Source organism: Daphnia magna, linkage group LG2, assembly GCF_020631705.1.
Source record: "Daphnia magna isolate NIES linkage group LG2, ASM2063170v1.1, whole genome shotgun sequence".
Lineage (NCBI taxonomy): Eukaryota > Metazoa > Arthropoda > Branchiopoda > Diplostraca > Daphniidae > Daphnia > Daphnia magna.
The window spans coordinates 1,379,279-1,407,248 of record NC_059183.1 but is presented as its reverse complement, the minus strand read 5'-3'; the positions used below and the strand labels follow the sequence as shown (position 1 = coordinate 1,407,248).

The following is a 27,970-nucleotide window of genomic DNA, read 5'->3' as shown; positions in this document are numbered from 1 at the left end:
TTTTGACGATCAACGCCATCTATGAGATTAATATTTCAACGGTCAGTGTACCGAACGAATCGATTGAGCAAGTTACGCAGTCACGCGCACATTAATCAGATGAACGCGCAGTTACATTTGCGGAGATCAAGTTAATAAATTCAAATACACAAATGCTACGATAATGGGTCATAATCGGTACAATACATTGTAATAGGACTTCAGACATTTTTGCGACTGTAGAGTTCATGTACGGCTCAGCGTGAATCATTCATGAGAACTAGCACTTGGTGAAAATAAGAAGAAAGATACACATTGTACATTGACAATTTCCAGATTTAAATGCTAGAAAATCCTAATGGTAACTCTACATCATATGACAGTTCCAATTACGTGATAACTCTGGATGATTTTTTTCTTATCTTTTGACAATTTTCACACAATTCCAAGTACACTGGCAAAGACATTAGTCAATTGCAGTTGCTGACGGGAGACGTAGTCATACAATTGCTATCAACCAAAGCCAGGCATGCACAAATTTCAGAATCAGTAGAAAATCGAATTATTCACTTGAATTTTTTATGGCGACAGCTTTCAGTACGGTGATAGAAGGCTTGGGTACTCAACTTTTTTTATTAACCTGGATTGCAACATGCATTCCAGAATGAGCTCAAGCAGAAAGCTTTAAATGTTTTATAACCGATGCCGTTGTCCAGAACTTTAAACTATAACCTCTATATCTTTAAAATCGACTTAGATTTTCTCAGCAACTCTAAAGACGTCTACGGATATTTAAAGGGAACAAAATACTCTGAATTTCCTTACATGACATTAAAGCAACAGCAATATTCACAACTTCGAAAGAACACAAGGAAAAAAAAGACGCACTCTTTTCGACAGCGCGGTGATTAATCAGTATGAAATTTTCCAGGATCCGTGAAACGGGAGAGTACTATGTAAAGGAAAGTTGGTAATGGGACAAGAGTGAGAATGACGGCCAATGATTCGGGTTGCAGCCACAGAGTCAGGGCAACCAAGCCAAAACCATGCAATACCCAGTGTCCAATTACCACGACCAAATTGTGGATGCAAGATACTGTTTCGTAAAGCAGCGCTCTCCAAGACTGAAAAATTAACCAGAAGCATTACTAAAATAACTTGAAAAATATGGAAAACTAACAAAATGCCCATACCTGATCAGTCCTCGATGCAAAATGAAATGCATGGCTCATGAGCGACAGTAGAATTATGATGGACGGGAAGGCATAATCTAAATAAGTGATGAATATAATCAATAAATTGCCATCAGTTTGAACAGAACAGCAATTAGATAGACAGAAAGCTTAAACACAGTGTAAAATGCAAACACTATGTTTAGAACTTACAAATTAAACCGGCCATAATTCCGTGGATCAAGGCCAAGATAGGGTACAAATAGAGGGCGGCATAAATTGGTCGAGATGCCACGTGACCTCTATTTTGGAATGCTTTATTTGTCCAAGGTCTTATGAAGAATAGCATGAAGACTGATAATCCATAATGGACGAAAACTATGCTGTACCTGTATGCGAAACGAAAATAAGTTTATTTTATTGCTTCAATTTGTGGATGATATTTAGGTTAAATTATACAAAGGATATACTGCTTCTTGGGCGCAATGAAGCACTTCTTCGTAGTTGGGATTTGGATTATGCAAAATCGTATACCTATCCATGAAAATTAAATTTGTTAACGGTAAATACTTGAAAATCAAACATAGATTTTACCAATCTGATAAATGATTCACAGTACAGGACCTCAACTGAAGTGAGCCTAATGGTTCGTGTACCAGTAATGTGATACAAGCTGAAAGACAAGTTTCAATTAATGCAGAAAAATGTGATCCAAAAGTTTTCCAAGAGAACTGAGAGTCTGGTAACATCATATCAATACTATACCACTGAGCCAACAAACCTATATGTTTGAGACAAAAATACAATGGAAAAATTTTTATAGAGCAATGTAAATTGAGCAGTTTCATACCTATAACAACCATAAAGCAAAGATACATCCAATCATAAGCAGTTGGAGAACTGGTGCATTCAGAGCAAGCCCATGTACTGTTGACTCTTGAACCTCTTGGGCAGGGACCGCATGAGCTCCATAGACTTGTTTCATTATCACCTGATTGAAAATTATCTAGTTATGTTGTAACATTTATTAAAGGAAAATAATATAATGAAATCTCTACCCGGGATCTGATACCTTCCACAATAGTATCCAGGACATTTTGTTATGGTCTGCACCGTACCTTATTTTTCAAATGATTTTATCAACCAAATATGATGTATACATTTCTACCTAAAACTGATATTTCTTTATTACCTTTGTCATAATAATATCCTTGGATGACATGAATGTTAAAGGAGAAAAGCAATACAATAATAGTGGAAAAGCTTGCCATTTCTTTCATTATGCATGGAAAATGAAATTCCCTAGATCCTTTCGGACATTCGGAGTATTCTTTGATTTGTAAAAGTTATACCGTAGATTTATAACTATGTTTGAGGTGGGCAGCGAAAGACGTTGTTCATTATTATTGTTTTGTTTGTTTTTTTTTTTTATACTGTCAAATTTTCAAGTTATGCCTGTCTGCTTGTACTTGTAAGGCGCTTTACTAGACCCTTGCTAGATGACTCTTAAGCATGGAACCCTGAGAAAATGCGCGCGTATTTTTAGCATTTTAACTTGATTGTGTAGGGACTAGGGAGTTTGTGTTGAATTTGTGTTTATTTTAAAGGAGAGCGACAACGATATTCAAGTATTTGTGTAAATCAAAGATTGAGCAATATATTATATGTGCCTGGCTGCATAGTAAGAATTTGGAAAAGAAAGTGAAGAGTTAGAAGTTAGAAGGTTAAGAACTTGTCATCTTGTGTTGAACGTTTTTTTACCCCTTAAAATACATAGTAATGCTTGCATAATGCAGACTTGTTTTTGGTTTTGTTTTTCCTTGGATTTTGAGTACCGAATTTCGAAATGTCTGCTCGACTATCCAATATTCTTTGTTACTTAGCTTTTTGTGATACTCTGAAGGATGACTAACTATTTATGCTGTATTTAAAATCTTAGTAATACTTCACGCTAATACGTTAAATGTAAATCCCTTAAAACTATTTGGTCTACTCCGGATCTATCAGCTGTACACTGTGCGGAATGTTGCCAACCGCGCTTTTTCTTACTAGTTTTTTTTTTCTTTCGGTTGCTTGTCTGGCACTATTACTCGTATTATGTCCTTTATGCAACCGCTGCCTTAGGCACATCGATTTGTACCCTAAACATAATTTTGAAAGAACAAATAATAGTGGTTTGCACACAGTTATTGCTTTCTCTTTTTCTTTCAACTTTGAAGAACGCAACTAGGTAAATTAACTTGCTAGTTTCAAAGAAACTATATGTCATATATACTTCCGTGTCACTGTGTGGCAATCAATAAGGGTCTGGTTACAATCCTACATCGCCGCAGAGCCTGTAGGAAAAGAGAATGTCTATTTTTATTTTTGAATGATTAAATGTCTCTCTCGCTCGTGCATATGAAAAATGGGAAACGACCTGTAGCATATGCGTTCTCCTCTTCTCTATGTTCTTCCTCCTTAGCCGCACATTGCCCTCTCTAATTCGTAATGCTCATATTGCGAAAACCCTATTAAGTTGTTGTTTTATTCTTTTTCGTTATGTGCGCTCCTGCGCAACTTTCAATAAACTTGCGTCCAAAGCACAAATCAATAAACCTTTTAAACCTTTTTTCTTAAAAAATCTCTTAATCTTAAAAAATGTATAACTTAATTTTTAGATAGCAAATTTTCAATGAGGGCTTTTTTGGCACTGTGTGTCAACTTCTTGGAGTTTTAGACTTGAGAGTACTATTGACCGCATGTTCTATTTATTTTCCCGACCGAGACGATAATTTGTGGGAAGTGGGGCAGCTGTATGTGCAACAATAGACCATTTATTACGAACTGAGTACAGTCTACTATTCGTTTTCTAGTTTTAACGTACGATTTTCTCCTCGAATCGAATTCCGTAATTCAACTTTCTTATTCTTTTTCATCGTTCCGCAATTGGCGAATCAGGTGCGCTCCGCATTGCAGAGGAAGAGATTGCCGATATCGGAGTGCTTGTCTTATAATCGAACCGTCGAGCCATAGAACCACGTCAGTACGCGTCTCTTCCGCAAGTTGGTTCGACAGATAGCCAGTGGATTTACGTCCGTAGTTTGAACGCTCCCACATAACCTCTCATCTGGCGACATGAGAAATAGTTCTAATAAGTCCGTGTTTTTTAAAATGTCTCCGATGTCTAACACGGAAGATGGAAAGACAGAGATTAGTGACAGCCCTGTAGGAGGTAGCTTCAAATCTGTTCTGCTCAGGTAAGCGTTTTGTTCCTGGACAAATGAAGGACATTTTTTTTTACTAATTATTTACACAGATGGAGAAGGAGCGTTTACCAACTAATTTGGAAGCATCTTCTCATATACGCATTAACGTACATATTGCTGAGCATTTTGTATCAATTCGTCCTTAATGAAGATGGAAAAAAGTATAGACTCTCATGCATGTTTAACATCCAATGTCTTTACAGCTCACCGCGAAATCTATTCATCCTTTTACTACCAGGAATTTTAGAGTATTAGCTGAACATTGCTCCGGCTACTCTCGTAGCATCAATTTGATGATCATGTTGGGTTTTTTCACATCGACTACTATGCAACGTCTATTCACTATGCAAATTACGATACCTGGAATAGCCAAGTCTATCACAATGTTTATCTTATCTTTGAAACCAGGTTTACCTGAAGTAAGCAAAAACAACAACAAAAAACTGTTATCGTAGATTGTTATGAGATGCTATTTGAATTTATTTTCGCCAATGCCAAAGGGACCTATTATCATAGAGAAATATTCCAGATGGCAAGTCCTAACGTGGGTTCTAACTTTTCGGCTCGTTTGTAAACCCCTGCGGACAATTTATCCAGATCTTATGTCTTTACAAAATGCAGGTGAGATGAAAATTTCGTTTCCTGTTTTCTTTTACAGCAGCGAAACGGTGAAAATTGTTTCGTTCAAACTATATTTTTACTTTAATAAACGAGGATTACTAACACAAGAAGAGAGAGAGGTCATGGAAAACCCAGAACTTACCAGCAATACCACACCTCATCCTCTCATTGTTGTTGATTGTAAGAATTCGTCTATTTAGTTTCTCCAACATTAAGAATTAACTCATATTCTCATGACCCTTTGTGCTGTCAAGGGATACTGTTACTGCTGAAGGAAACTTTCTTAAAAAGTAGATACTTTTCTGAAATCAATCACCTTAAGAACGTAGAGATAATCATGGCCTTTAAGAAGAGCTGCGGAAATACCATCAAATTTGCCACCCAGAACATTTCGCCTGCTCTCATTCAGGTGCAAGCATGAATGAGCCTATCTTCTTTTACTCTGTGAATCTGTAATATCATTTGGGAATCGTATATTTTTGCTTATTCAGGCTGTCATCCTGGCGGTTTACGGTTTTGGTTGCATAACTTTAATGGCTCGAAATTTCAGCAAAGAAGATGCACCCATTTCTGACGCTGTAGTTGCCTATATACCTCTCATGCCCGGGCTACAGGTAATAATAGAAAAAAAAAAGTTAATAGGTTTGTGACGGCCCTTGAAGAGCCACACGTTCATGCGTGCTACTTTCCTTCGGCGAACCACAGTTCTTTGTTTACTTTGCTTGGCTCTGTTTTGGGAGAGCTGCGGTTGATCCCTTCGGGGATGACGAGGACGACATAAACGTGAAACAGCTAGTGCAGTCACACATCGAGGTACTGTTTTTCCTTCTTGTACCTGATTCGGCTAAAAAAAACTGAAAGAGACAACAATTTGTTTGGATACACGATAACTGAATCTTTTTACCAACTAGGATTCAATGCGGTTAAGGGATCTTTACAGTCGACAACTGACGGATGTTTTCCCAAAACTGGTAAGGCAATCATTTTCAGTTTCTGTTTACTGTTTCCTTCATTGAAAATCCCTATCCCGGAAAACAGGAAGCTCCCATCGAACTGTGAAGTCGATCGGATTATCTGACTATGAACAAACACGCATCTCATGCGGGCAATGTAACACGTAGTGTCACAGTGCCCTCATGAGACAAGCCGGTTCCAGAACAGTGCCTTTCCACAGCACATTATTTTCGTCTCCTTCGCTGCAATGTAGAAATACCAGGAGCGACTAAGCACTCTCCAACTCGCCAGAAGGATTTCCTTGCGTGCTAGTTGTCTGGTGATTTATTTCTCGTTTGTCTTTTTAATCCACACGTGATACTTTTTCCTTTACACACTGTATATAAGCGTATAATGCCACTCCTAACTGGTTTATCTACTACACCAAAGTTTCCCGCTACTTTATGGGTTTTCAGATCTAAAATTGCTGCATTAAAGAAGTGCAATAAGAAAAAGAATGAATAACTATAACATCCTTATACCTCTGTTAATGGTACAATACCATTCTGAATCACGGTTTCATTTCATTATTCACTCGATCATTCAATTCATTATCGGAAATTTACAGTGAAAAGGGAGAAAAAAGGGAAACCTTCCAATGTCGCAATTTAACGTTTCCTGTTGTTTCCAGCCAAAATACTGGCAATCCTGACGAAAATGTTGATAGTGTCCATATAAATTGAAATGGATCTAAAAACAATTCCGTTGAATAAAAGTCACTATAACGAATAACATAAAGAGGAAATTCTTACGCATTGACGGGATCGAAGGGCCGAGCAGAATAAGGAGAGTGAACTTCGGCAGCGTGTACAATTTTTTGGGTGTCGTAAAGCAAGAATGCGGAAAAGAGAACCTTAACAGAGAAGTTCGATTAAGGATAAAGATATGTACGTACATATCTTTTTAGAAATTACCAGGCCACCGTAAAGAGCGACGGAATAGAGGCCAGCTCCGAGCGCCGTAGTAGGTGGTAAGAACATGCCTTCGAAAAGTCGAACAAAACGGTTCATAAAATGCTTAGATAAGATTTGAAAATAAGTGACTCACTTCCAAGTGATGCGGCAAAGACTGCGCCAAAACCAATGGCCAAAGGTCCTCCCATGTTCAAAAATTTCTCACTCGGAGCACAAACAGCTACAGTGGATAATCCACCAACAATTCCTGCCGTGTACCTAATACGGAAAAGATATTGATTGTACGATAGTGATACTGAATGTCTTATGGAATTTTTTACACTGCAGCTCGGAGAAGCAATGGGCCACCTAGAAAACATAATGGGGCAACAACGGCACCAATAACAGCCGAATGGAGTGCCCAAGCAGCTTGCTTCGACCCAACCCCTGGTTGATATGGTATACTGCGAACTATCATTCCTGTACCAATCATTGCAGCAATGCTGCCCAAAATGACCTAAATGATTAAACAAATTACTAATACAATTTCATTTTCTGGCACCCCTAAGTTTGAGACTCTTACCACCCAAGAATTTCCCATTACTGCCTTCATAATTAGAGGACTGCGAAAACAAGCCATTGCTGAAGCAGCTGTCAACATTATGGAACCTCCGAAGTACATGTATGTTGTCCTTATCCTATCTTTAACATACTCAGGCCACATCCTGAAAAAGGATCATAAAAACAAAACATACCTCAAGTAAACTGAAAAAACAAGGGTGATAAAAACAAACACACATCAACTTACACAGATCTATCAATTGCCCCAGGTTCAGAGGCAAATCCTAACCCATAGAAGCAAAGAGCACCAAGCCCAAGACCAGATGCTCCTAAAACTAATCCTTTACCAAGACTAAATGCTGCAATTTTGTTGGAAATTTGTTTCAGTTGGTGACAAAGACTGAAAATGAGCAAAATAACAAACACTTACCTCCTTCTCCAGCTGGAGCCATTGCAATTTCTTTCAGAGAGCGGGATCTAGTAGCTCTGCGTGTTAAACTCCCACGAGTCTGATTATTCAATTGTCTTGATGTTGAGCTGTAGATATTTGGCTTTGAGAACAGCACAGTAGCTTGTTTCAGGGAAGTTTTCCCAACAAAATTCGTCAAACCACTACGGACAACGTAGGTCGACAACATTTTAAGTTTCGTGGACTTATCAACAATCAAGCTTTGGAACACCAAATTCCTACAGTTGAGAAAAATAGTTGTAATCTATGTGAAAAGTTCTTTGATAACAATTCTTCCTAATTTACCAGTCTGAGCAATATATAACAGTATGGAGAATATGAAGCTGCTGACTGATCAGTAGTGACAACACAAATGATGCAACAGAAAAAACGCAATTCAACGTATTTAATTTTGCAGACGATTCGTGATACTAGAAAGTTCGACGTAGATTTCGTTTCGAAAAGCGCCGTCTTGCGTCACAAACTCATGAGACTATGACGACGGTCGACGGTGTTGGATGTTTGCTGAATTCTGTGCGCTAGATGAAATATTATACCTAATTTATATTACATAGCCATTGAGGGAATTTTCATCTTAGCTTAGCTTGTAACACAATGACTTGTTATAAAATTTCAAGCAACTTTCAGCTTCTATCTGCTTCTATTATTCTTTCCCGAGAGTTGTGCGGCAATAGCTACAATGGTTTTCCGCTGTAGCACGAAGTATTCAGCAGCATATCACTCAACATGAACTTCGATGTTACCGCAAATGCTAGAACAACATCCTTGTAATAGTTATACATTTTGTGTCGAATTCCAGAATGAACTTCGATGTGCAAATTTAAACAAATATATGTGATTGTATTAAAGCGGCGAATAGCCTGCAATAGACTTAGCGTTCATGTTAGAACTACAATATCTTTAAATTTGAAGCAAGTCTGGACGCATATTTTTCTAATTACTTCTGCAAAATTAAGTGATTTAAAAAGCTTTCCCATACCGGGAATCGAACCCGAGCCTCTTGGGTGAAAGCCAAGTATCCTAGCCACTAGACCATATGGGATACTACGTATTTCTCATATTTTTTATGTAAACATTATAACTCTAATGGTATATTGATAATTATAAGAAAAAGCACCAGGATGTTTCAAAACGACGCTATTATAATGAAAAGATGTATAAAATTTAACATACAAAAATTCTGATACCATAATGTGTTCCGCGCATAATACAAAGTTACATCGATCGTCCGCTCCCAAAACTTTGAAAGTGCCTTGCCTTTAATGCAATAACTTACGAAAAAAAACTTAAATATCTATATTAAACGATTGAACAATGTCTTTTCAATAACCTTAATTTAAAAAATAGCCATCAAGTGTCATTTTTTTAAAAATTTCCCGTCGAAAATACATAAAATCCGAGGCCAGGAGCTTTGCTCTGTCCTTCATCTGGACCTATTGTATATAGGAAAAAATGTTTGATTTGATTTTATCTTTATTTCCAGCTTTCCAAGTTTTCGTGATCAGTACTCAGACCAAGTTTTAGTGATCAGTGTTCATACCAAGTTTTAGTGATCCATCCTACTTGATTCTTCAAAGCAAAAATGAATCGAGTAATCTTTGGAATCGCTGCTGCAGGAGTGTCTGCCTTAACGGTTTACCATTGGTATTCGGCTCGAAAGCGCGAAGTTATTTCTTCTACTGATGTCGACAATTTGAACGGGAGAAGTTCTGTCTATCCCCATGTTTTGTCCGTCGACATCGGTGAAGAATCTTCGACTTCGGGAAACGTCAATACTGGTGACCTTAAGGATGAGATTGCCCTGCTGAAGGAGGAAGCGTCGAGACTGGAAAAGGAAAGAGACGAATTCGCTTTGCAGACGCAGAAATTATCTGAACAACTTTGTCAAGAGACAGCCGAACGCGAGTGTCTGCAAGCGAAGAGCTCATACCTTCAGGCCGAAATCGACATTAAACAAAGACTTTTCGAAAACGATCTTGATGATCTTCGAGCCGCAAATCGTGGCGCTCTGATTGCAATGCATGACGATTTATCCCAACAAAATTTGGCCCTAGAGTTGGATAATGCTCGTCTTCGTTGCCAGAACGATTTGGTTTCGAATGATCTGATCAACGTTACAGCTGAACGAGACCGAGCTGTTGTGGAGAATGCCGCTCTGGCCGAAGAAGTCGGCGACGTTCAATCCAAGTGGCAAGCAGCACTGACCAACGTGCAAGACCTGCAAACGGCAGCTGATTGCCGCGAAAGCGAGTTACTGCAAATTCGTGCTGAACTGGTTTCCAGCGCAGCAAGAATTGCAGAACTAGAATCAGTTAACCTTTGTCAGAGCAACAAGCTTGCCGAATTGATCGCACAAGGGCAGAGCAGATCGACTCTCATCACTCCGGAATCGGAGCAACCCCCCGTTGCTACTCTGGTGGAGAATGAAGACTTGCCCGAACTGCACGCTAGTGATGAACAAGCTGTTGAGGCTGTTGTTGACGAATCTGCCAAGCCATCTTCCCAAGATGACGTGCAGGACGTCCCTGTCCCTCCACTCGTGCAAGAGGCAGCAGCTCCGCGCTGTGAGGAGATCGCTCAGAAGCCAGAGGTACCCGTATTTCCCTGTATGGATATCCGCTTTAGGAATCAAGATATCCAAGGATATGCCGTCCTCCTGGAATCGTCTGGAGGACTTCAGGCTGACATCAGCCCAAAGCAAGATGTCGTTGAGGAGGTGAAACCTGTGGCATCACCACCAGCCAAACAGGAGGCGCCGCCTAACGTGAAATCTTGCGATTTTAAGGTCATCAACGCAGTCGTTGAACAAGAACTACCTGGAAGCTATCAACTGAACGTTGCTTCGCAACATTACGGCCACATTATCGGCAAAGAGGGGAAACATGTCAGGGCGTTCCAGGAGGCGCACGGCGTAAAGGTAGTGGTTACGCCACCAAGAGGGCCGCACAGTCAAGTTCGAGTCTTGATTACACAAGGGAACAACGAAGGGCGCCGCAACGTGGCCAAGCAAATTGTAGAATCTCTACCATCCATCGTCGAGATTCCTTTTGCGTCCTTAGGACAGCTCACACCTCAGCGTAAGAAGCAGCTGTGGCACCGCTACTTTGTAGACGTGGTTGAAGACGAATCGAACAAGAAGTGCGTGTTGCGCGGAAAATTAGGCAGCTGCCTGCACCTGTTCAAGGAGCAGAAAGTCAAAAAAGTCTAATTTATCCTTCACCTCCGATGCTGACTCCTATTTTCATCATCATTTCTACACAACGTAAATATCTTTCTTTACTTACAGTATGTATATATGTGCCGCAAAATTGTTCTTTTCGACGCGACAAAGTTCAAAATTCACTGTTTGATAGTTTCGATAATGTTGCTTTCTATACCTTATACATGTTGTAAATATCTTTCTGTACTTATTTGTCTCTTCCACGAAATTGTTCTTTTTGATTCCAAAGTTCAAAATTCACAGTTTGATATTTTCAATAATGTTTAATTTTATCTTATACATGTTGTAAATATCTTTCTTTACTTATGAATCCCTCTCCACAAAATTGTTCTTTTCGACCCCAAAGTTCAAAATTCACAGTTTGATATTTTCAATAATGTTTGGTTTTACTTTGCACATATTGTTAATATCTTCCCCTATATATTTGTCTCTTCCCCAAAATTGTTCTTTTCGGTCCACTTTCTCCAAAATTCCCTCTTTCGTATTCAATAAAATTTCTCCCTTATCATAACGTTCCGCGTTCCTCAATTATTTTTCAACTATCCGGCTTTACCGCACCAATAACAAGAAATAAGGGTAATTTTCTTCAAACTTTTATTAACACCTGTAGAGAATTATATCAAAGAAAACAATTAGTATAAAAGAAATTCATTTAAGCTTGTTAGAGTAACCTGAAATGAACCATCACATAATTTATACGTACTTAAACTTCATTATTAACCAGACAGTTGAAAATTATTGGCATTTTACTCATAATTAACGACATTATACTATTGGGGAATAGAGATGAAGAATGACTTACATTGCAAAACAGACATTAATGCAAAATACCGAGGCCGTGGTCATAGATCCACACAACAAAGTGCATCAGAAGTTTCGTAGTAAACGACTATGGTTGACTATAAACTAAGTTAAAAACAGTTGCTGAAGTTTACTTTACCCGTTTGCTATACGCTCATATTGCCGCTTAAAATGTCAACAAAAACCTCGTATTTCTAGAATTCCCGTTCGTGACGCTGTGAGACGTGTGTGACGTTGAATACTTCATTCCACCTGAAGATAAGCAAATAAAGATTGTAAATGATTCGCCTACGGCAAACTCATTGGCACAGGTAACCAAAAACTCCACACCTGAAAGAAAACGTAGGGATGATCGGACAGAGAATCTTCCCAGAATTTCCAATCGTGAAATTGAATATTTTCGCCACCTAATGTAACGTCGATGAACGTATAATTCTCTGGGATGTACTTCAATTTGTAGAGTGGCGGACTAGCCAGATGCATGTCGTATTGATCCAACAGTCGCTCCAGCTCCCGTCCGCGGTGATCAATCTTCCGATAGACCTGTAATGTTTGTTTCATTTGCATGCGTAAAGCAACTTGTTTTGTTTTCCCTTTTCTAAATATCTGCGGCAAAATATTTATCAGCACTATGACAAACCATGCCGTTGTTCCATTTTGGATGTTTGGCGCTGGCATCCATCCCAATCACCAAAGTGGGTGGCGCTTGTTCCAGCAATGGCAGCAAAGTGGAACTCAGATTTAACGAACTAGGTCGGCAGAATACGGAGTAAAAGTGGTATGTTTTGTTGCCCGACCTCAGTTGAATCTGTCGAAATTACTATGGTTATACAGTACGTAACTTATCGTGCAGCCATCATCCTATTCACTCTTAGCGATTTATTAGCTTTTATACAACTCTTACCCCGGCAATATCATTACGACTGTACGTGCACATTTTGGCTCGTAGCGTGTTCTTGGCTATTACTGCCGCTCCGGATGTGTGGTGCTCTGTTAAATTGTGAAAAGCAGTATAGCCAGCCGGTACTCCATACAACTCAGGTGCGCCTGTTCCGAGAGCGTATGGTTCCTGAATTAGCGCAATGTCTATATTGCGGTCAACTAACAAACGCTTGGTCCTTTCCATGGCTTTCTTCTTGTGCTGCAAATTGATCTAGCCATCAAATTAGAGCAAAACATGCGCAAAGTTTGTTTAAATTCGTATTTGAAAAGCGTTGCTGGTTTTTTAATTACTTGCAAACACCGAAGAAGGATTTCGGGATGCGGTGGTTGGAAAGTATTCGTCTCGATGCTATTGGGGCCACCAACGTGGGGTAGAACATTCCATAATGACATCCATGCAGCGTCGTTTCGTTTGACGGTTGGATCGGCCAATACAACGGAAGGACGTCCTTTGATATCCGTCATGAGAACAGATGAACGAGATTTCAGCTCGTCCGCTGGATATTTGACTAACTGCAAATGTCGGTTTTCCGCCACCAGATCTTCAAGACGAGTTTTCCATTGTCGATTTTCATTTGTTAATCTTTCGACTATCTTTTCTAGCTCTTCAATTCGCTTTGTCATTCGTTCTTTCTCTTTATTATGTTGCAGTCGTTCGCTAGTCATATCACGGTGGTGATTGATTTGGCCGGCTCTTATTTGGGGTATAACTAGTGCGTTCTTCTTACCACCATCTATTGGGAAAGGCATTGAAAGCAAAATGTTTAAAAGAATTCTGTGTCAGGACCTGCAATAAGATCAATGCGTCATTACTCTTTCAATATCTTTTGTGTGTAATGCCATCGTAGGTAAATGGCTACATAAACGGCCAGAGTTCACGAACTCTAAACATAAAAATCTGGCACGACATGTCAGACCGGTGTAATGTAAGCATCCTAGTACTATTTTAGGAGTAAAAGGACTATGTAAAATCAACCTAAACAGACTAGGCTTTTTGGGTTATAAAAGTTCTCGGTATCAGTTGGTTCTATCCATGTCCCTATTCTCCGCTGTTCTCATTGTATTGATTATTCGTTAAGCGAGGCGGCGTATAAGAATGTAAGATACGTTTACGGGTCTTTGTTTCGTTGCGCCAAATCGCTAATATAATTTAGCAGTTAAGACCAAACTTTCCCCTGAAAAGAGGCAGTTTGTTCTCTTTTGGGAATCGCACATTTTTACTTGGTACCGGTCGTTTGTTTGTGTTTCTGGAAGCACATACGCTACTGCAATAAAAAAGAGGAAAAGCTTCAAGTGAACTGATAAATGGCTATTGTACAGGATACACATGTTATGTTCCCAAGTCTTTCCAACGCAGCGGAGAACTCCTATATAATTTACCGAAAGGTTTCAGAGCAATCCCATCCAATAACTCACGCAAAGGTATCAAATAATTATTGCCAAGCCATTGAATATGGTTTATGACTGTGACTTACTCGTTTCGTACTACGGCTTATTCCAAGAAAATGTTGTTAATCGTAAGAGAATATTCTTTCCGACAATAAAATGTAAATCAAGCTTTCTAGGTTAATTAAACGTGGAATATTTTGCATTTCTTACTGCTTTAGACGATTAAAGTTGGCAAGGTACTGGTACCGTACTTACAGGAATTCATTACTAAGAGTGCATTATAAAAGGTGTTTTAAACAAAATTACATACCATTCGTGTCATGGTCGCCCGTCAGTTGATCCAGCCTTTTGAGAATCCCGTTAATACTTTCTTCGATATTTTTCCCCCACTGCTTCGGCGCTTCTCTACTCTGTTCGTGTTTTTTATGTTGGGCAATTGGTACCACATGATGAGGAGGCTTTGGATGCAACTGATGTTGACGCGGAGTACGATGCTGTACGGGTTGATGATGGATCGTCATCTCGTAAAGATCGGTGGGATTGCTATGCGTACTGCTGTTGTCTTCCAACATCAGTCGTTCAACAAGACTCGTCTGATTATCTAGATTCGGTGGCTCTTCCACAGGCTGCTGATGGTCTTCCAACTCGTGTAATGTAGCACCGCCTCTTTTGATGTGTGCAGGACCACCCCCACTTGAATCACAACCATTCTCTTTCATGGATTTCATAGCTTCCGATGATCGGTTGAGTTTGCTTGTCCGATTGCGGATATTGGTGCTGCTGATTTCCTCCGCTTTGATATCACTTATTCCCACCATCTGATGTATTTACACTTAGTTAAACAAAACAAAATATGTTATGATAGAAAGCATTCATGCGAACGAGAATTCAAACTTACCGTACCATATGGTAGTCCGCTGAGAAGAACAAAGGGCAATGCACATGCACAACACTTTGGCTTTGTTGGTAAGCAAACTACTGACTGTAGGTCGGAAAGTTACGGGACTGCACTTATATATGCACATTTCTCGATGATGGCACGAGCATGGCACGAGTCGAAAGAGTTGAATGTTGACGTAACCGGGATAGCCTATTCCGGAGAGGGCTGGACGAACGAGTGGACTGCACCGCCCTTCATGCGGTGCTTATTCTTGACATAGGAGCATCACTTTCTTATTTTTGTTGTTGTTACATCTTTAATCGTGATGGGGTCACGAACAAAGACCGATACACGCATCTATTTCAAACTTTCAGAACAGTAAGTCTTTCGCCTCTTGACCCGTTAGCTTGTGCGTCGTAAAAAATTTTTCTCGTTCCGGACGACCAAGTTGAAAACCGCAAGTCGATGTAACGTGAAATACGAGGAAAATCAATTGTCATGTATGACGGAGTAATTATCGTACCTAAAGGAAAACAAGTTCGAAAAGTGATCGTGCCTTCATACTCAAATTGCAATGGAATGACTTATTACAATTTTTCTTTGTTCCATTCGCCTCATCCATTGCTCAATCTAAATTGCTTTTGTTCCTCATTCCGTTGTTCATAAGGTACAACTAGAGGAAGCAACGGAACGGTTCCATACACTTTTCCGTCTGGGTCGTGTATCCAATCCCGCGTGACTCGTCCTGGCTCTTAGCATGTGCAACTTTTGTAGGTGATCGAGCACTACCATTCCCCAAAAGAAAAAAGGGAGAAATTGGTCAAAAAAAAAGGAAATGAGGGCGAATGGCGTTCGTTTCTCGTATATCTATATTTCAAAGGGGAAAAAAGTATGAGAAAACGCAAAGTATAAAAGACAATAAAGAATTGCAGCCATTGGCGTTAACCTATAAATTTACCTGCCCAAGTCGGCGAATCGAAGAAAGTGTTGCACGATACATCATCCACCCCCTAGGCCAGTCATTTTTCTCCGAAACCTGAAAAAAAAGGCGAATCTAAGCCTAGGGGGGGGGGGGTGTTGTAAACTAACCGTAAAATAACGATCGTTCGAAAGGCGATGCGAAATAACGATAAAAAACCGAACGGGCAGGGCGCAAAACCTTGTATTAAACTTTAAGACGCGGGCGAAGATAAAAAATGAGGGGACAAAAAATGGCGACTAGACGCTACCGTTCCAAAAACGTGACTGCCTCGTTAAAACACGTCATTCAATCACTTACGACAAAACAAAAGAATAAAGATGCGCGAATTAGAGAAACAATAGATGAAAAAAGGGGGTAAATTAAAGGCGCGCGGAAGCCGGCCGAGTTGCCATGGCAACTCGGTAACACAGCCGGCCCTGCTGCGGTAAACATTAAGCAGCACTCAAGGCTTCCAAGCGACATAATCGCACAACTGGGCGGGTGTAGGTCTTGCCGGACTTCGTAACGATTTCGGCCGCGCGTACTACACCATCAGAGCCAGGTAAAACTTTCGCAACACGACAAATTGGCCAGTGTCCGCGCGGCGACTTTGGATCCACCATAAGCACCATGTCGTTCACCTCCAAGTTGTTTTGCGATCGGGTCCATTTGTTGCGGGTCGTGAGGGTCGGCAGGTATTCCCTTAACCATCGGCTCCACACCTGATCCACGATTTGCTGTGCGTGAAACCATCTTCGGCGAAGACATTTGATTTCCGGGTCGATGACGTCAGCGGGCAAGTGGGGATTGGGGCGCCCCAACAAAAAATGATTCGGGGTTAACGGCTCGAATTCTTGCGGGTCCGCACCTAGATCCGTCAGCGGTCGATTGTTGAGTAGGCCCTCAACTTCGATGACGACCGTTGCAAAGGTTTCCTCCTTCACCGTCTGCTGACCGAGGATAGCGCGCAGGGCCTCCTTGCACGAGCGAACCAGACGCTCCCAGACACCTCCGAAGTGCGGGGCAGCAGGCGGGGAGAAGTGCCAACGAATTTCTTTCCGAGCAAGTTGGTCAGCGATTTTCACGTCGTTAAGGCGGGTAACCGCCTCACGCAGCTCACGCTCTCCTGCAGTCAGATTGGTACCGTTGTCGCTAAAAACATCGGTCGGGGCACCCCGACGACTGACGAAACGGGTAAAAGCCATTAAAAAGGAATCCACATCCATCGACGGGGTAATTTCGAGGTGGATAGCACGGGTGGAGAGGCAGGTAAAAAGTGCAATCCAACGATTTTCTGTTCGCCGGCCAATTGAAATAGGGAAAGGACCGAGGTAGTCCACTCCAATACGGGTAAATGGAGGGCTGAACGGTTGGACCCGCTCCGCTGGAAGTGGGGCCATCATCGGCTGAAACGGCTTGGCTCTCATGCGGGAACAATACAGGCAAGTCGTGATGACCGACTTTGTTGCTTCGCGTCCTTTCAAAACCCAGTAGCGAGCACGAACTTCCGCAAGGGTGCGATCAGCTCTTCCACGAGCCACGGAAATATGCGCCCAGCGTATGAACAATCGGGTAAGCGGATGCTTGGGTTCCAGAACGGCAGGATGACGGGCTTCAGCGCTGATGGGGGCATTTTCAAGGCGGCCACCAACACGAATGATTCCGGCGTCATCTAGATAAACGGACAGTTTCAGCAACCTAGACTCCGGGCGAACGGACTTCGCCTTCCGCAAACTGCTTAAATCGTCAGGGAAGGAGTCGCGCTGTGAAACGCGAATTAAAAGGCGACGGGCTGACTTCAGCTCGTCCGCACTCTGCTGCCGGCCCGTTTTCAACTGCTCACTTTGTCCGGTCGCTGCTTCTTCATGATTGCCATCCAGAATAGACCTTTCTCTGGCACATCTCCGATGAACGAGGATCTGGATGTTGCGAACGAATCTTTCAATCCAAGCGGCGATGCGAATTAGGCGATGTAGATTATCGGCTCGTGCCACAACGTCATCTACTGGCCCGCTAGGATTGGCGATTAGGAAACAGCCAATGGACTCGTCTTCGTGGTCGATCAATTCAGTAGCTGGAATCTGGGCCGGCCATTGCTCGGGTGGCAAAACTAGAAACTCAGGTCCACGGTACCAGCGATGATTTGGATCGAGCTCGGACGGACAGAGACCACGACTGCATTCGTCTGCTGGGTTAAGTGCACCAGGAACATGTCTCCATTGCGAAGGGGTCGTTGAATCCAGGATCTCAGCTATTCTGTTTGCGACAAACACGTTGTAACGACGATGGCTGGCGTGGATCCACCGAACAACAGTCATCGCATCAACCCAGAAAAACACATTCGATATGGGCAGAGTCAGCTCCTTCAACAGATAGTTTGCTAACCTGACTGCTAGCAAAGCACCTTGAAGCTCCATCTTCGGAATCGAAAGCTGATGGATGGGAGCAACTCTTACTTTTGCCATTACGAAAGAGACTTCGACCTCGCCAGAGGTTTCAGCTCGAAGATAAATTACAACACCAAAACCGTCTTTCGATGCGTCCGAAAAAGCGTGCAACTGAAAAGAACGATACGCCGACTGGGGACTAGTCAAGAAACTTCTCGGGATGTTCAGCAGTTCGAGCATCGGCAGATGTTCCACAAAGCGCCCCCAACGATTCAGAATATCGGCGGGCAGAATCTCATCCCAGCCACCTTTGAGTCGCCAGATGTCCTGAAGGATGATTTTCGCCACCAAAACGACGGGTGCTAGGAGACCAAGAGGATCATAGATGCTCGAAATTGCCGAAAAGAATCGAGCGTTTTGAAAAGGCCTCTTCTGTCTTCTTAAAACGGAAAACGAACTCGTCTCCCTCACAACTCCATAGATACCCCAACGTGCGCTCGGTTGGCAAATCGTCGAAATCTAGATCGAGCTCGGGAACCAGACGAGAGGAAGACGGAAGTTGGTCCAACAACGAACGCGAAGAGCTCAGAAACTGGACGAGGTCGAAACCACCGAGCTTGAGTAGTTCAACCAGCTTCTGACTGATGGAAACGCCTTCATCCACTTCGTCGAACGACGACAACAGGTTGTCCACATAAAAGCTGGAACGAATACGCCTCGCGACTTCCTTCAGGTGTTCGGGCGCATCCTTTCGAGGCGCTGAAGGGCAAAGCTGCAAACCGTTGGCGATGAGACAGCACCGAAAATGTGCACCGTCATCTGGAATTCCTGGATAGGATCTTCGGTTCCAGGCTCGCGCCACAAAAACGAAACATCGTGCAATCTGACTCACGAACCAGCACTTGATAAAACATTTTCGCAATGTCCGCAGTAACGCCAATTCTCCTTTCACGGAAGCGAAGCAGCACGGCCAATAACTGCGTGGTGAGATCCGGACCTTTCAGCAGGATGTCGTTGATCGCGGTTCCTTTAAACCGGGCAGCAGCGTCGTAAACGAGACGGATCTTGCTGGGCTTCGTTGGATGTCGAACCGGATGATAAGGTAGGAACCACACCTTGGAACCGGGAGCTGTAGAAGTGACTTTCACTGCGTGGCCGCTGCAAAACACCTCCTTCATCTGCGCCGTAACTGCTTGGCGAAGGTCGTTGTGTAAAAGAAGTCTCCTCTCCAGTGCGAAGAACTTGCGACGTGCGAACTCTTTGTTGTCCGGCAACTTCGGGCAATGCGGGCGAACGGGCAAACCTACTTCGTAACGCGTTCCAGTGTGCCGAATGGTCGATTCGAGTTGGTCCATTGCGGCACGGTCTGACGACGACATAAATGTACTGGGGGCCTCACGAACTGGGAGAGATTGGGTTTTCCAAAACCTTTCGACGCACTCTTCCAGCTGCTCGATCGTTCCCAGCTTAACGAAGTTTATGCTTGGATCTTCCACTGCCGATAATGGGTAGGTCCTTCCAACAACGCACCAGCCAAATGGGGTGAGCACAGCATTAGGGCCCCGAACTCCAGATGGAGGGCGACGAACCTCGATGTTTAGATGGGCGTCTTGAACGTCCATCCCGATCAAAATCTGGACTTCACCAGCGTCTCGAGCAGGAAAGTTGAGGTCACGAAGATAATCGAACGAAGCGAGAACATCTTTTATCTTGCGTTGCCCAACATTTAGACGAGGCACAACAAAGGCGTCGGAAACCTTGTAGCTTTGGTCTCCCTCTAGCGACGAAACGGAGAAGCCCACAAGACGAGTCTCGACGACCGGATCTTTCCCATGGAAGGTTCCAAAACGAATTTTGCGTGGCCGGCCCGTAAGACCAAGCGCATTAGCCGCGTCTTCACGCAAAAGGGTAGCTTGGCTCCCGGTGTCGAGTAGGGCGAAAACGTCAAGAGTCCGGCAACCCGCACGAAGTCGGACGGGAACCACGGCCAAGAGAACATCGGATGTCAGGCGGGAGCAATGGCGAGTGTTTGAGGTCCTGAAAACATTCTTGGCCTCCGACGGAAGACGGGAACTGACGAGGTGTGCTTTTCTCAGGAAAAACTCTCCCGCACCATGCAACAGCGAATGATGACGTGCACGGCATCCGGTGGATTCACAAGCGGGTTTTGAACGACAATCCGCACTGCGGTGCTTTCCTCCAAGACAGTTGAAACATACGCCTTTCTCTTTCGCCACCAGCGCTCGTTCACTCGGTGACTTCCTCTGTAACTCGGGGCAAGAAACAAGCCGATGAGTGCCGCCGCAGCCTGGACACTCGACATCTACGTCTTTGCTACTTGGGTGGCTAAGATGGTAGGGGGTGGCCGAACGGGTGGCGGTTTCAGAATTGCAGGTCTGCTTGAAGGGTGCTTTTCAACGGCTGGCTTGGGAAACGTAACACGCTTTTCACGAAGATCAATCTTAGGCGCCAACTCGAATGCCGAACGAGCCATCCGCTCCTCTTCCACGACCTCTTCCATAAACCGATCCAAGTCGCTGAGGTCGACACCTTTCGGTAAGCGCTTACGTGCGTAACGGGCCCAGCGATGGCGAAAGACAGGTGGCAGCTTCTGTACTGCCTGATCAAGATTAGCAGCACTCTTAAGATCGTGCTCCAATCCCCCTTGTTCCAACACCACAACAGCTCCGTGCAGCTGATCAGAAAAATTTTCAAGCGCCTGGCGATCACCCGGCTTGACGAAGGGAAGACTAAGAAGATCGTGTATTTGACAGCGAGCGATCTGCTCGCTCGAACCGTAGTGCTTCTTAAGATAGGCAAGAACTGCAGTGTACCCACGAGGAGCCTTTAACAATGGCGAGATGCGGCGAAAAACGCTAGGGCCAACCCACTCGGTAAGAATGGCCAAACGCTGGGCATCGTTCGGAATGACGTCGTGGACGAGGGCTCGAAATCTTGAGGCAAAGAGAAGCCAATCTCGAGGGTCGCCATCAAACGGTGTCCTACACGTGAACGGGGCCGAACCTCCAAACATCCAAGGCATGGGCGCTGCAGCGGTAAGGCCGTCGGTTTCGTTCCAGATCGTCGATCCAGCTATCTGCGCTCTTGTCGGACGGCCCGGTGGGAAGCAGCACTTTGTCGCGAGGCTTACTCTTCGGCAACGGAATATGGATATCGTCATCTGGTTCACTGAAAAGAACTCAAGGAGGTCGGCGAAGGCGAACGAACAGACCTCTTTGACAACTTCTCGTTCATACGAAGACGTGCGATTTCTTCCTCGATTTTCCGTTCCTTTCGTTTTGCCCCGATACGAATCTTCTCCTCACGTAACTTACGGGCTAGCTCGTCCAGAAGGTCATTTTCATTCTTTTCTTCTTCTCGCCGCTTGCGTGCCAGTTCAAGGTCGAGTTCGGCAGCAAGGCGTTCTCTAGTCAGAGCCGAAAGGGTAGAGCTCCGCGAACGATGAGAAGACGAAATGCTGGCGGCAACCGAAGACCTTGAGCTGGCCAAAGAAGACGGGCGGCTACCCTCGGCCTGATGACGACTGCCACTAACGGGATCGACAACCACTTCGGTGTGAGAGACATCTTCCTCACGGGAATGGTGGGATGTACTGGTAGGCACACCCCGCGAGGCAGATTCGGGGTGACGGGTCGACTCAACCACACCGGGGCGAGATGTGCTGACGGGCACATCCAGCGGGGCGAACTCGGGTTGACGGGTTGACTCGACAGAACCGGGGCGAACTTGAGCTCTCGTGCGGGTCGTTACTCTAGGCGCTGGCTGTTCGGTAGCATGGCCGGGGCGACGGGCTGTGGCAAATTCTTCATGAGCCGTATTATAATCATGACGCAAATTCTCCAACCAAGTGTCGTCGGTGACACCCAATTTTGCACAATAACGATGATGGTAATACATACATTGCTCATAATGATCGTTGGCCTTCGTGATGAGATCGTTTGAGTAGATTGAAGGACCTGTCTCGCGAATCACCATCTTGACTTTATTCACGTTGCGGGTGAAATTTCTTCGATGATGGGAACGTTTGCTGATCAGGGTTGCAGGATCGAGACGACTTGTCGAATCCGAGGCGAACGAACGAGTGGGCGAAAGGCCTCGAATAACAGCATCAGTGGCGGCAACGATCAAATCAGCATCACGAAGCTCATCTTGAGTAGCCATGATGAATTCAAGAGAGAGGACACGATGCTCGGAATGAAAAAGGAAAGGCCTGGAGAGCCACTTAAACACTGGCACGTAAAGAAAACTTTTGCTCAAAATCCGGGAACTCTGACCGTTACCCCTCCTGGGCTGGCGGTTGATTCAGCGTTGGGATGTAAAGAGACAAAAGCATAAAAGAAATATCCAGTGAAGAAAATGAACGACGAAAACTCAATGAAGAGAACGAATGACGAAGAATGAATGTCGAAAAACGAATGGCGAGAATGAATGTCGAAAAACGAATGTTGCGTTAAAGTTACCAGGGTCGAATCTTCCCGGGTTTCGGCACCAAAAATGTTGTAAACTAACCGTAAAATAACGATCGTTCGAAAGGCGATGCGAAATAACGATAAAAAACCGAACGGGCAGGGCGCAAAACCTTGTATTAAACTTTAAGACGCGGGCGAAGATAAAAAATGAGGGGACAAAAAATGGCGACTAGACGCTACCGTTCCAAAAACGTGACTGCCTCGTTAAAACACGTCATTCAATCACTTACGACAAAACAAAAGAATAAAGATGCGCGAATTAGAGAAACAATAGATGAAAAAAAGGGGGGGTAAATTAAAGGCGCGCGCGAAGCCCGGCCGAGTTGCCATGGCAACTCGGTAACAGGGGGAGTGACATGAATCAATCAAAAGTTAACCTAAAAGAAAAATAGATACAGTACCGAAAACCCTCATTTGTCTTATGGTATTTGGTAGATAGCGAGAACTGCGCTAAGTGTATTTACAAAACATCTAAGATGATTTCTTTCAGTCAGCAGTTTTCGAATAAAGCAGTCAAATTTTCAGTGCAAATACTGCATGGTTAGGTAGGGGGAAAAAAAATGATTTTTTCTACAGTTAGATTGTGCAAGCGGGCATCGATTCACAACACACTGCCATTATTATCTTTTGAATTGTCTTTTAAAGGCTACGCCGTCGACTAAATGTCAAGAAAAAAGAAACAGAACTTGGACGACACGGGATATAGTGAGGGAATTTCCCCTATGTGATTCACAGAAGTAAGTCACGAGGGGCCATGGACGTTGAAGAATGATCCAACGAGGATAGAAAACTTATTTTAAAAAAGAATACTATTGTGTTTTGTAGGAAACTGGTAAAAAAATATGGTCAAAAGAATTGCTAAGATAAATTAGTACGTAACCGGGAATTGGGCGGCAAGGGTCCGTTACATGGCGTGGCACGCGATCACTTTGGGTTCCAAATTTCTCTGCATGCTCTACTGAGCCCTAAGGGGGAAATGGCGTTTTCCCCTAAATGGACGATTCCCGGAAGGGATAACTAGCTACCATTTCACGGGTCAAGGCTTCCGTCCCTGCAATATTAACAGGATTGGGTGGTTGTATCCTGGCCTCGTAGGCCACGCAGGTGGCGTGATCCAGTTTTCCAGGGATCAGTGCCAAACGTTCGCAGATTTTGCGACGGCGAATTTTTTGTTCTTCGGGATCCAGAGGTTTGCCGTCTTGATCAACGTAGAGTTCAAGATCTTCTAGTAACCGCCGTTTGGCAGTTGTTAGTCGCGTGGCGAAATCGACTAGATCTTCGCATAGCTGTTGAGCTTTTAGGTGATTGCCGTTGTCGTTCGTCGGCATCATACCGTTACGTAAGATGTCCTCCATCCGTAACAAAGTGAGTTCATGTCTTTGGAATGCTTCGACCGTCGGTAAATCTGTTCACAGGAAATCACTTGTTTTATTGAGAAAACCACATAGGAAAAAGCAGTAATACTTCTGTTTGGCGGTTTGGTGGTTTGCTTGGCACTATTGGGTAACGGAACAATTTTATCCGGCTTCCGTGCCACAACAAATTTGCCTACAACAGGATCAAAATTGTCCGAGACACCGTCTGATGTCAAGAATACAATGTCTCCTTCTTCGATCACCGTCATCGAACACGTCAAATTATTGAGCTCCGGATTTTGCCCATCTACTGGTCCCAATGCACCCAAAGCATCCCTCATGTCCCGCATCGATTGAATATCATGAGATCCTTCAAAAACAAATAAATAAAATGCTCTGGCAACAGGTAAATGGAATGACGGGCATTTAATTACCATGCGTTATTTCTCTGACACCATGTTTCGGACTGTAAACGTAGGCCAGCGAATCGCCTACATTACAGACGCAGACGACAAATTTCGCGCTGTTGCTGTTATCCGAGCCTGTGTACAGAGAGTTCTGCAAACTCGATTGGTCCAGTTGAGCTACTACAGCTGCGGTCAGCGTAGTTAATAATCCACCTTCCTGCAAGATCATACTGTGTGCTGCGTGAAAGGAGCGCAGCAATGATAGGAAGACATCCTGCAGTACAATTAGTGGGATTTAAAATGTGCATATGATTATCGACACATGGTCTGAACATCTCGACTCACGTTGGTAGTTAACTGACGGCCATTGGTAGTGGAAGGAAAAAGGGCTCGATTCAAGTAATCCATTGCACCATGTATAGCACTACGAGCCGCAAGGGCAGCTCTTTCCCCCCAATTGACCCCATCAGCCAGACACAGTAGGGCATTGTTGGAGCGTGTTACGATGGCAAATGCCTATCCACAAGAAAACAAATTATATGAAGTGTAGGCGAAAGTTCATTTAGAAAAGTGATCTGAATTACATCAGCCAAAGGATTGCCGGCTGTCTCCCCCGAGATGGGGTGCCGTTCGTAGAGCGACGTGGCTGCTCCAAATGCTATACCACTTGGTCTGTTCCAATTAACGACGCCTGCAATTTCAATTTCGGGCTCTGGTGGTTCCGCCGCTGTTGTAGGTTCCTTAGTCGGCAATTCTTCATGGTCGGCAAGATGCTCATCAGACACTTCTGGCTGGACAGTAGCGTTCACTGGATCACAAGTAATAAATATTGATTGAGTAGTTCCAAATGATTATGGTTTTTTAATAAGAAATGAAGAAAATCACTAAGCCAACTATGAATTTTTTACATAAATAATCGAACGTCCGTTACAGTCACCAGTTGAGCGCCGACGCCCCAAATTGTATGTTGTCCTTTCATCCTTCCGGTTATTTACCCTCAGTTCCCTAATACAGTACCATGCAAGAGGTTGCATTCATTGCATGTCCCATCGTCACACGAACGGCGGGACAGCGAACGGAAATCAGAGACAGATCGATCAGGAAAGAAAAGAAAATACAGGAAGGAAAGCAGCCGTTAGCAAAACGAACACCGTTAGGAAGCCATGCAAGCCATGTGGCGTTCAAAACTAGGCAACAATTGCGAGTCGGGCAACGCGTATTATACTAACACGTTTTCTCAATGGGAACCGACGTCACAGGATTGAATTGCATACGGGTAAATGTGTCAAAACCATCAAAAGCGGCCCATAAAACCGCATCTTATATCATTACCGGGAACCCTCGTTATCTTTTTAAGCTCCTGCACTTTGTGTTTGTGTTCTATGTTCAGTCAGTTTTGCTTGTACTGCGCATATGTCTTATGTAAAGAATAATACAACGAAAACCATAAAATATTATGTCGGCAGTAAAAAAAAAAATAGATAAATAAAATAAAAAATAGAATAACGGTGCGTCGTTCAGTCGCGATATATCACAATCTTTAAGGATGGGTAAAAGAGGTCGGTTCGTGGATGGTGTGATAAGGAACGAGGTTACAACACTTACCACCGATGGACGGCGGCACGTCCGGCGTAAGAAGGGGATCAAGTTGATCAAGAAGGGGACTCAAAGAGCCTGAGACGAGTGTATCGTCCGGTGAATCGATCTGAACCACCGATTGACGATCAAGCGATGGATGAAGTGGAAGGCTTAAGATGCCAAATTTAGACAAGAAATCTTGGTAGTCATCCGACTCGTCGGCGCACGTGGATGTGCTGGTGATTATGGGGGGCGAGGTAGAAGAGGAGGTAGGAGTAGACACCGGTGGGGAGGGATCTTCACAAACGGTAGATAATTCATCATCGTCGTCATCTGACAACCGACAATGGTCGGTGTTGTGACAGTCACTAGACGTTGCCATCGCAACGCTAGCTGATGACGTGGAAAGTGGAAGAGTAGGAATAGGTTGTCTCGGTGGTTGGGGTGGTGTTGGAGGTAAATGATTCCGTACCACGAAAGTCTGACCCATGGCGCGTATAGTCACCAATTCAGCACTTCGGGCTCGCCCAGCTAACAACACAAGTCGGCACAATTTCGATTTTCGAACAAAACTCCCATTATAATGCTATTTAACTTACCATCGTTTGAGGTAGATTCAGAACTAATTGTCGAAGGTAGTGGTACTGCATCATCCTCGCTGTCTATATAAGAAACGTCGGGATCTTGACTCGTAACATGACCTCGTTGTCCTCGATTGACGGTTGTGAGTCCTCCATCTGGACCAGTGTGTGTTGCTATTATCTCACTTTGGAGTGAACACAAGCGTAAACAAGGAAGTTCTTGGCCTGTACGCCCAAACAAGATGTCAGGTTGCTTCAAACGGCTTTCTCTGCAATAAGAAATACAAGGTTGAAACTGCTGTTATAGACTTAAAGACACTACTAACTGTCATGAGATATAAACTAGTTGTATGTTAATGATTCAGATGTAGTTTTTAAAAACAAAACTATCAATTGGGATCCACAAAATAAAGGAGAAGAAGTAAATACTAAAATATTCTAATACAAAACCATACCCATTGAGGTAGCGCTGTATAAAGCAGCCAGTATTGCTGTCAGAAGTATGAAGAGGTTTCATTTGATTGGCATTTTCCAAACATTCTCCACCTCCAGAATTAGAAATTTGGCGAAAAAATCCAGCAAATTTTTGTTTAATGGATGGCATTGTTTATGTTCGTTTGTTGATTTTAAGGTCAGGATGAATGAAAGCAATCATCGATTCGATTCTAGCCAGTCGTGAAAATCAGACAAACGTCGAGATCGACCACTTTCATTTGAATTCTACGATATAAAGAGAAACTTATCGTTCAAGTAAAGGAGTGGCCCAAAACCATTCAACTTTAAGGCAAAAAACGAGCACAGTCAATATCATGATATCTGAAATAAACAACCAAATAATGTTTATAAGAAAGCACTGTTCTTTTTCACATGCACCTCCAGCAGCTACAGCTGGTTTGTTTGCCACCAAGAATACCGATGAATTGCACCAAAGTAGTGACTGTTCCGTCCGTTTTCTAGCTTATGGGTTGGTTGCTGCGGTTACGTTGTATTTTCACGAGCTTTCTTTTTTTTTTTAATTTTCTCCCGTTCAAGTTCTCTTGGAA

At 43.3% G+C, this 27,970-nt stretch overlaps 7 protein-coding genes and 1 non-coding gene across 17 annotated transcripts; 2 read left to right on the top strand and 6 right to left on the bottom strand.

The window, feature by feature from the left end:
- Positions 1-173: 173 nt before the first annotated feature.
- Positions 174-4,640, bottom strand: LOC116916988 (JNK1/MAPK8-associated membrane protein). 3 transcript variants are annotated; one of them, XM_045169799.1, is made up of 9 exons: positions 2,344-3,035; positions 2,210-2,269; positions 2,002-2,142; positions 1,746-1,932; positions 1,611-1,685; positions 1,365-1,540; positions 1,173-1,249; positions 885-1,103; positions 174-853 (listed from the first exon to the last, which is right to left on the bottom strand). In XM_045169799.1, exons 1-8 carry the CDS (start codon positions 2,429-2,431, stop codon positions 888-890), a joined length of 1,020 nt encoding a protein of 339 aa, XP_045025734.1. In that variant the 5' UTR covers positions 2,432-3,035; the 3' UTR covers positions 174-853; positions 885-887. The 3 variants fall into 3 exon arrangements, with proteins under 3 accessions (XP_045025734.1, XP_045025735.1, XP_032778208.2); XM_045169800.1 differs by lacking the exon at positions 2,344-3,035 and adding an exon at positions 4,608-4,640 and having other exon boundaries at positions 174-1,103; XM_032922317.2 differs by having other exon boundaries at positions 174-1,103; positions 2,344-3,014.
- LOC116916987 (bestrophin-4) lies at positions 3,998-6,484 on the top strand. Of its 3 annotated transcripts, none has more exons than XM_032922315.2 (9): positions 4,000-4,390; positions 4,450-4,560; positions 4,638-4,818; positions 4,900-5,020; positions 5,114-5,200; positions 5,275-5,429; positions 5,512-5,634; positions 5,726-5,833; positions 5,932-6,484. In XM_032922315.2, the coding sequence occupies exons 1-9, from the start codon at positions 4,269-4,271 to the stop codon at positions 6,034-6,036; spliced, it is 1,113 nt and encodes a 370-aa protein (XP_032778206.2). In that variant the 5' UTR covers positions 4,000-4,268; the 3' UTR covers positions 6,037-6,484. The 3 variants fall into 3 exon arrangements, with proteins under 3 accessions (XP_032778204.2, XP_032778206.2, XP_032778205.2); XM_032922314.2 differs by having other exon boundaries at positions 4,900-5,200; positions 5,932-5,991; positions 6,059-6,484; XM_032922313.2 differs by having other exon boundaries at positions 3,998-4,390; positions 4,900-5,200.
- Positions 6,284-8,385, bottom strand: LOC116916986 (growth hormone-inducible transmembrane protein). 3 transcript variants are annotated; one of them, XR_004390966.2, is made up of 10 exons: positions 8,222-8,385; positions 7,898-8,154; positions 7,715-7,826; positions 7,490-7,631; positions 7,248-7,423; positions 7,061-7,185; positions 6,928-6,995; positions 6,766-6,866; positions 6,496-6,703; positions 6,284-6,440 (listed from the first exon to the last, which is right to left on the bottom strand). XR_004390966.2 is itself a non-coding variant. In XM_032922312.2 (9 exons), exons 2-9 carry the CDS (start codon positions 8,103-8,105, stop codon positions 6,622-6,624), a joined length of 1,014 nt encoding a protein of 337 aa, XP_032778203.2. In that variant the 5' UTR covers positions 8,106-8,154; positions 8,222-8,385; the 3' UTR covers positions 6,493-6,621. The 3 variants fall into 3 exon arrangements, 1 of the variants encoding a protein (XP_032778203.2); XR_006643592.1 differs by having other exon boundaries at positions 6,516-6,703; XM_032922312.2 differs by lacking the exon at positions 6,284-6,440 and having other exon boundaries at positions 6,493-6,703.
- A 521-nt stretch (positions 8,386-8,906) lies between these two features.
- Positions 8,907-8,978, bottom strand: Trnae-uuc. Its single transcript has one exon. It is a non-coding gene; the product is annotated as a tRNA-Glu (tRNA).
- Positions 8,979-9,418: 440 nt separating this feature from the next.
- LOC123470093 lies at positions 9,419-11,624 on the top strand. Its single transcript, XM_045169797.1, has one exon. It carries the CDS (start codon positions 9,519-9,521, stop codon positions 11,142-11,144), a length of 1,626 nt encoding a protein of 541 aa, XP_045025732.1. The 5' UTR covers positions 9,419-9,518; the 3' UTR covers positions 11,145-11,624.
- A 109-nt stretch (positions 11,625-11,733) lies between these two features.
- On the bottom strand, positions 11,734-16,494 carry LOC116916983. 3 transcript variants are annotated; one of them, XM_032922310.2, is made up of 9 exons: positions 16,127-16,494; positions 15,760-16,035; positions 15,187-15,691; positions 14,599-15,120; positions 13,191-13,633; positions 12,862-13,110; positions 12,598-12,765; positions 12,288-12,500; positions 11,734-12,209 (listed from the first exon to the last, which is right to left on the bottom strand). In XM_032922310.2, the coding sequence occupies exons 4-9, from the start codon at positions 15,104-15,106 to the stop codon at positions 12,201-12,203; spliced, it is 1,590 nt and encodes a 529-aa protein (XP_032778201.2). In that variant the 5' UTR covers positions 15,107-15,120; positions 15,187-15,691; positions 15,760-16,035; positions 16,127-16,494; the 3' UTR covers positions 11,734-12,200. The 3 variants fall into 3 exon arrangements, with proteins under 3 accessions (XP_032778201.2, XP_032778199.2, XP_032778200.2); XM_032922308.2 differs by having other exon boundaries at positions 11,734-12,500; XM_032922309.2 differs by having other exon boundaries at positions 11,734-12,500; positions 15,192-15,691.
- Positions 16,495-16,581: 87 nt separating this feature from the next.
- LOC123470255 lies at positions 16,582-21,697 on the bottom strand. The gene is made up of 4 exons (XM_045170331.1): positions 20,855-21,697; positions 19,452-20,780; positions 19,002-19,399; positions 16,582-18,904 (listed from the first exon to the last, which is right to left on the bottom strand). The coding sequence occupies exons 1-4, from the start codon at positions 21,695-21,697 to the stop codon at positions 16,582-16,584; spliced, it is 4,893 nt and encodes a 1,630-aa protein (XP_045026266.1).
- Positions 21,698-23,103: 1,406 nt separating this feature from the next.
- On the bottom strand, positions 23,104-27,925 carry LOC116916980 (PP2C-like domain-containing protein CG9801). Of its 2 annotated transcripts, XM_045169792.1 has the most exons (8): positions 27,383-27,925; positions 26,946-27,196; positions 26,374-26,877; positions 25,353-25,576; positions 25,114-25,284; positions 24,796-25,042; positions 24,471-24,731; positions 23,104-24,411 (listed from the first exon to the last, which is right to left on the bottom strand). In XM_045169792.1, exons 1-8 carry the CDS (start codon positions 27,529-27,531, stop codon positions 23,996-23,998), a joined length of 2,223 nt encoding a protein of 740 aa, XP_045025727.1. In that variant the 5' UTR covers positions 27,532-27,925; the 3' UTR covers positions 23,104-23,995. The 2 variants fall into 2 exon arrangements, with proteins under 2 accessions (XP_045025727.1, XP_045025728.1); XM_045169793.1 differs by lacking the exon at positions 26,374-26,877.
- Positions 27,926-27,970: the final 45 nt, after the last annotated feature.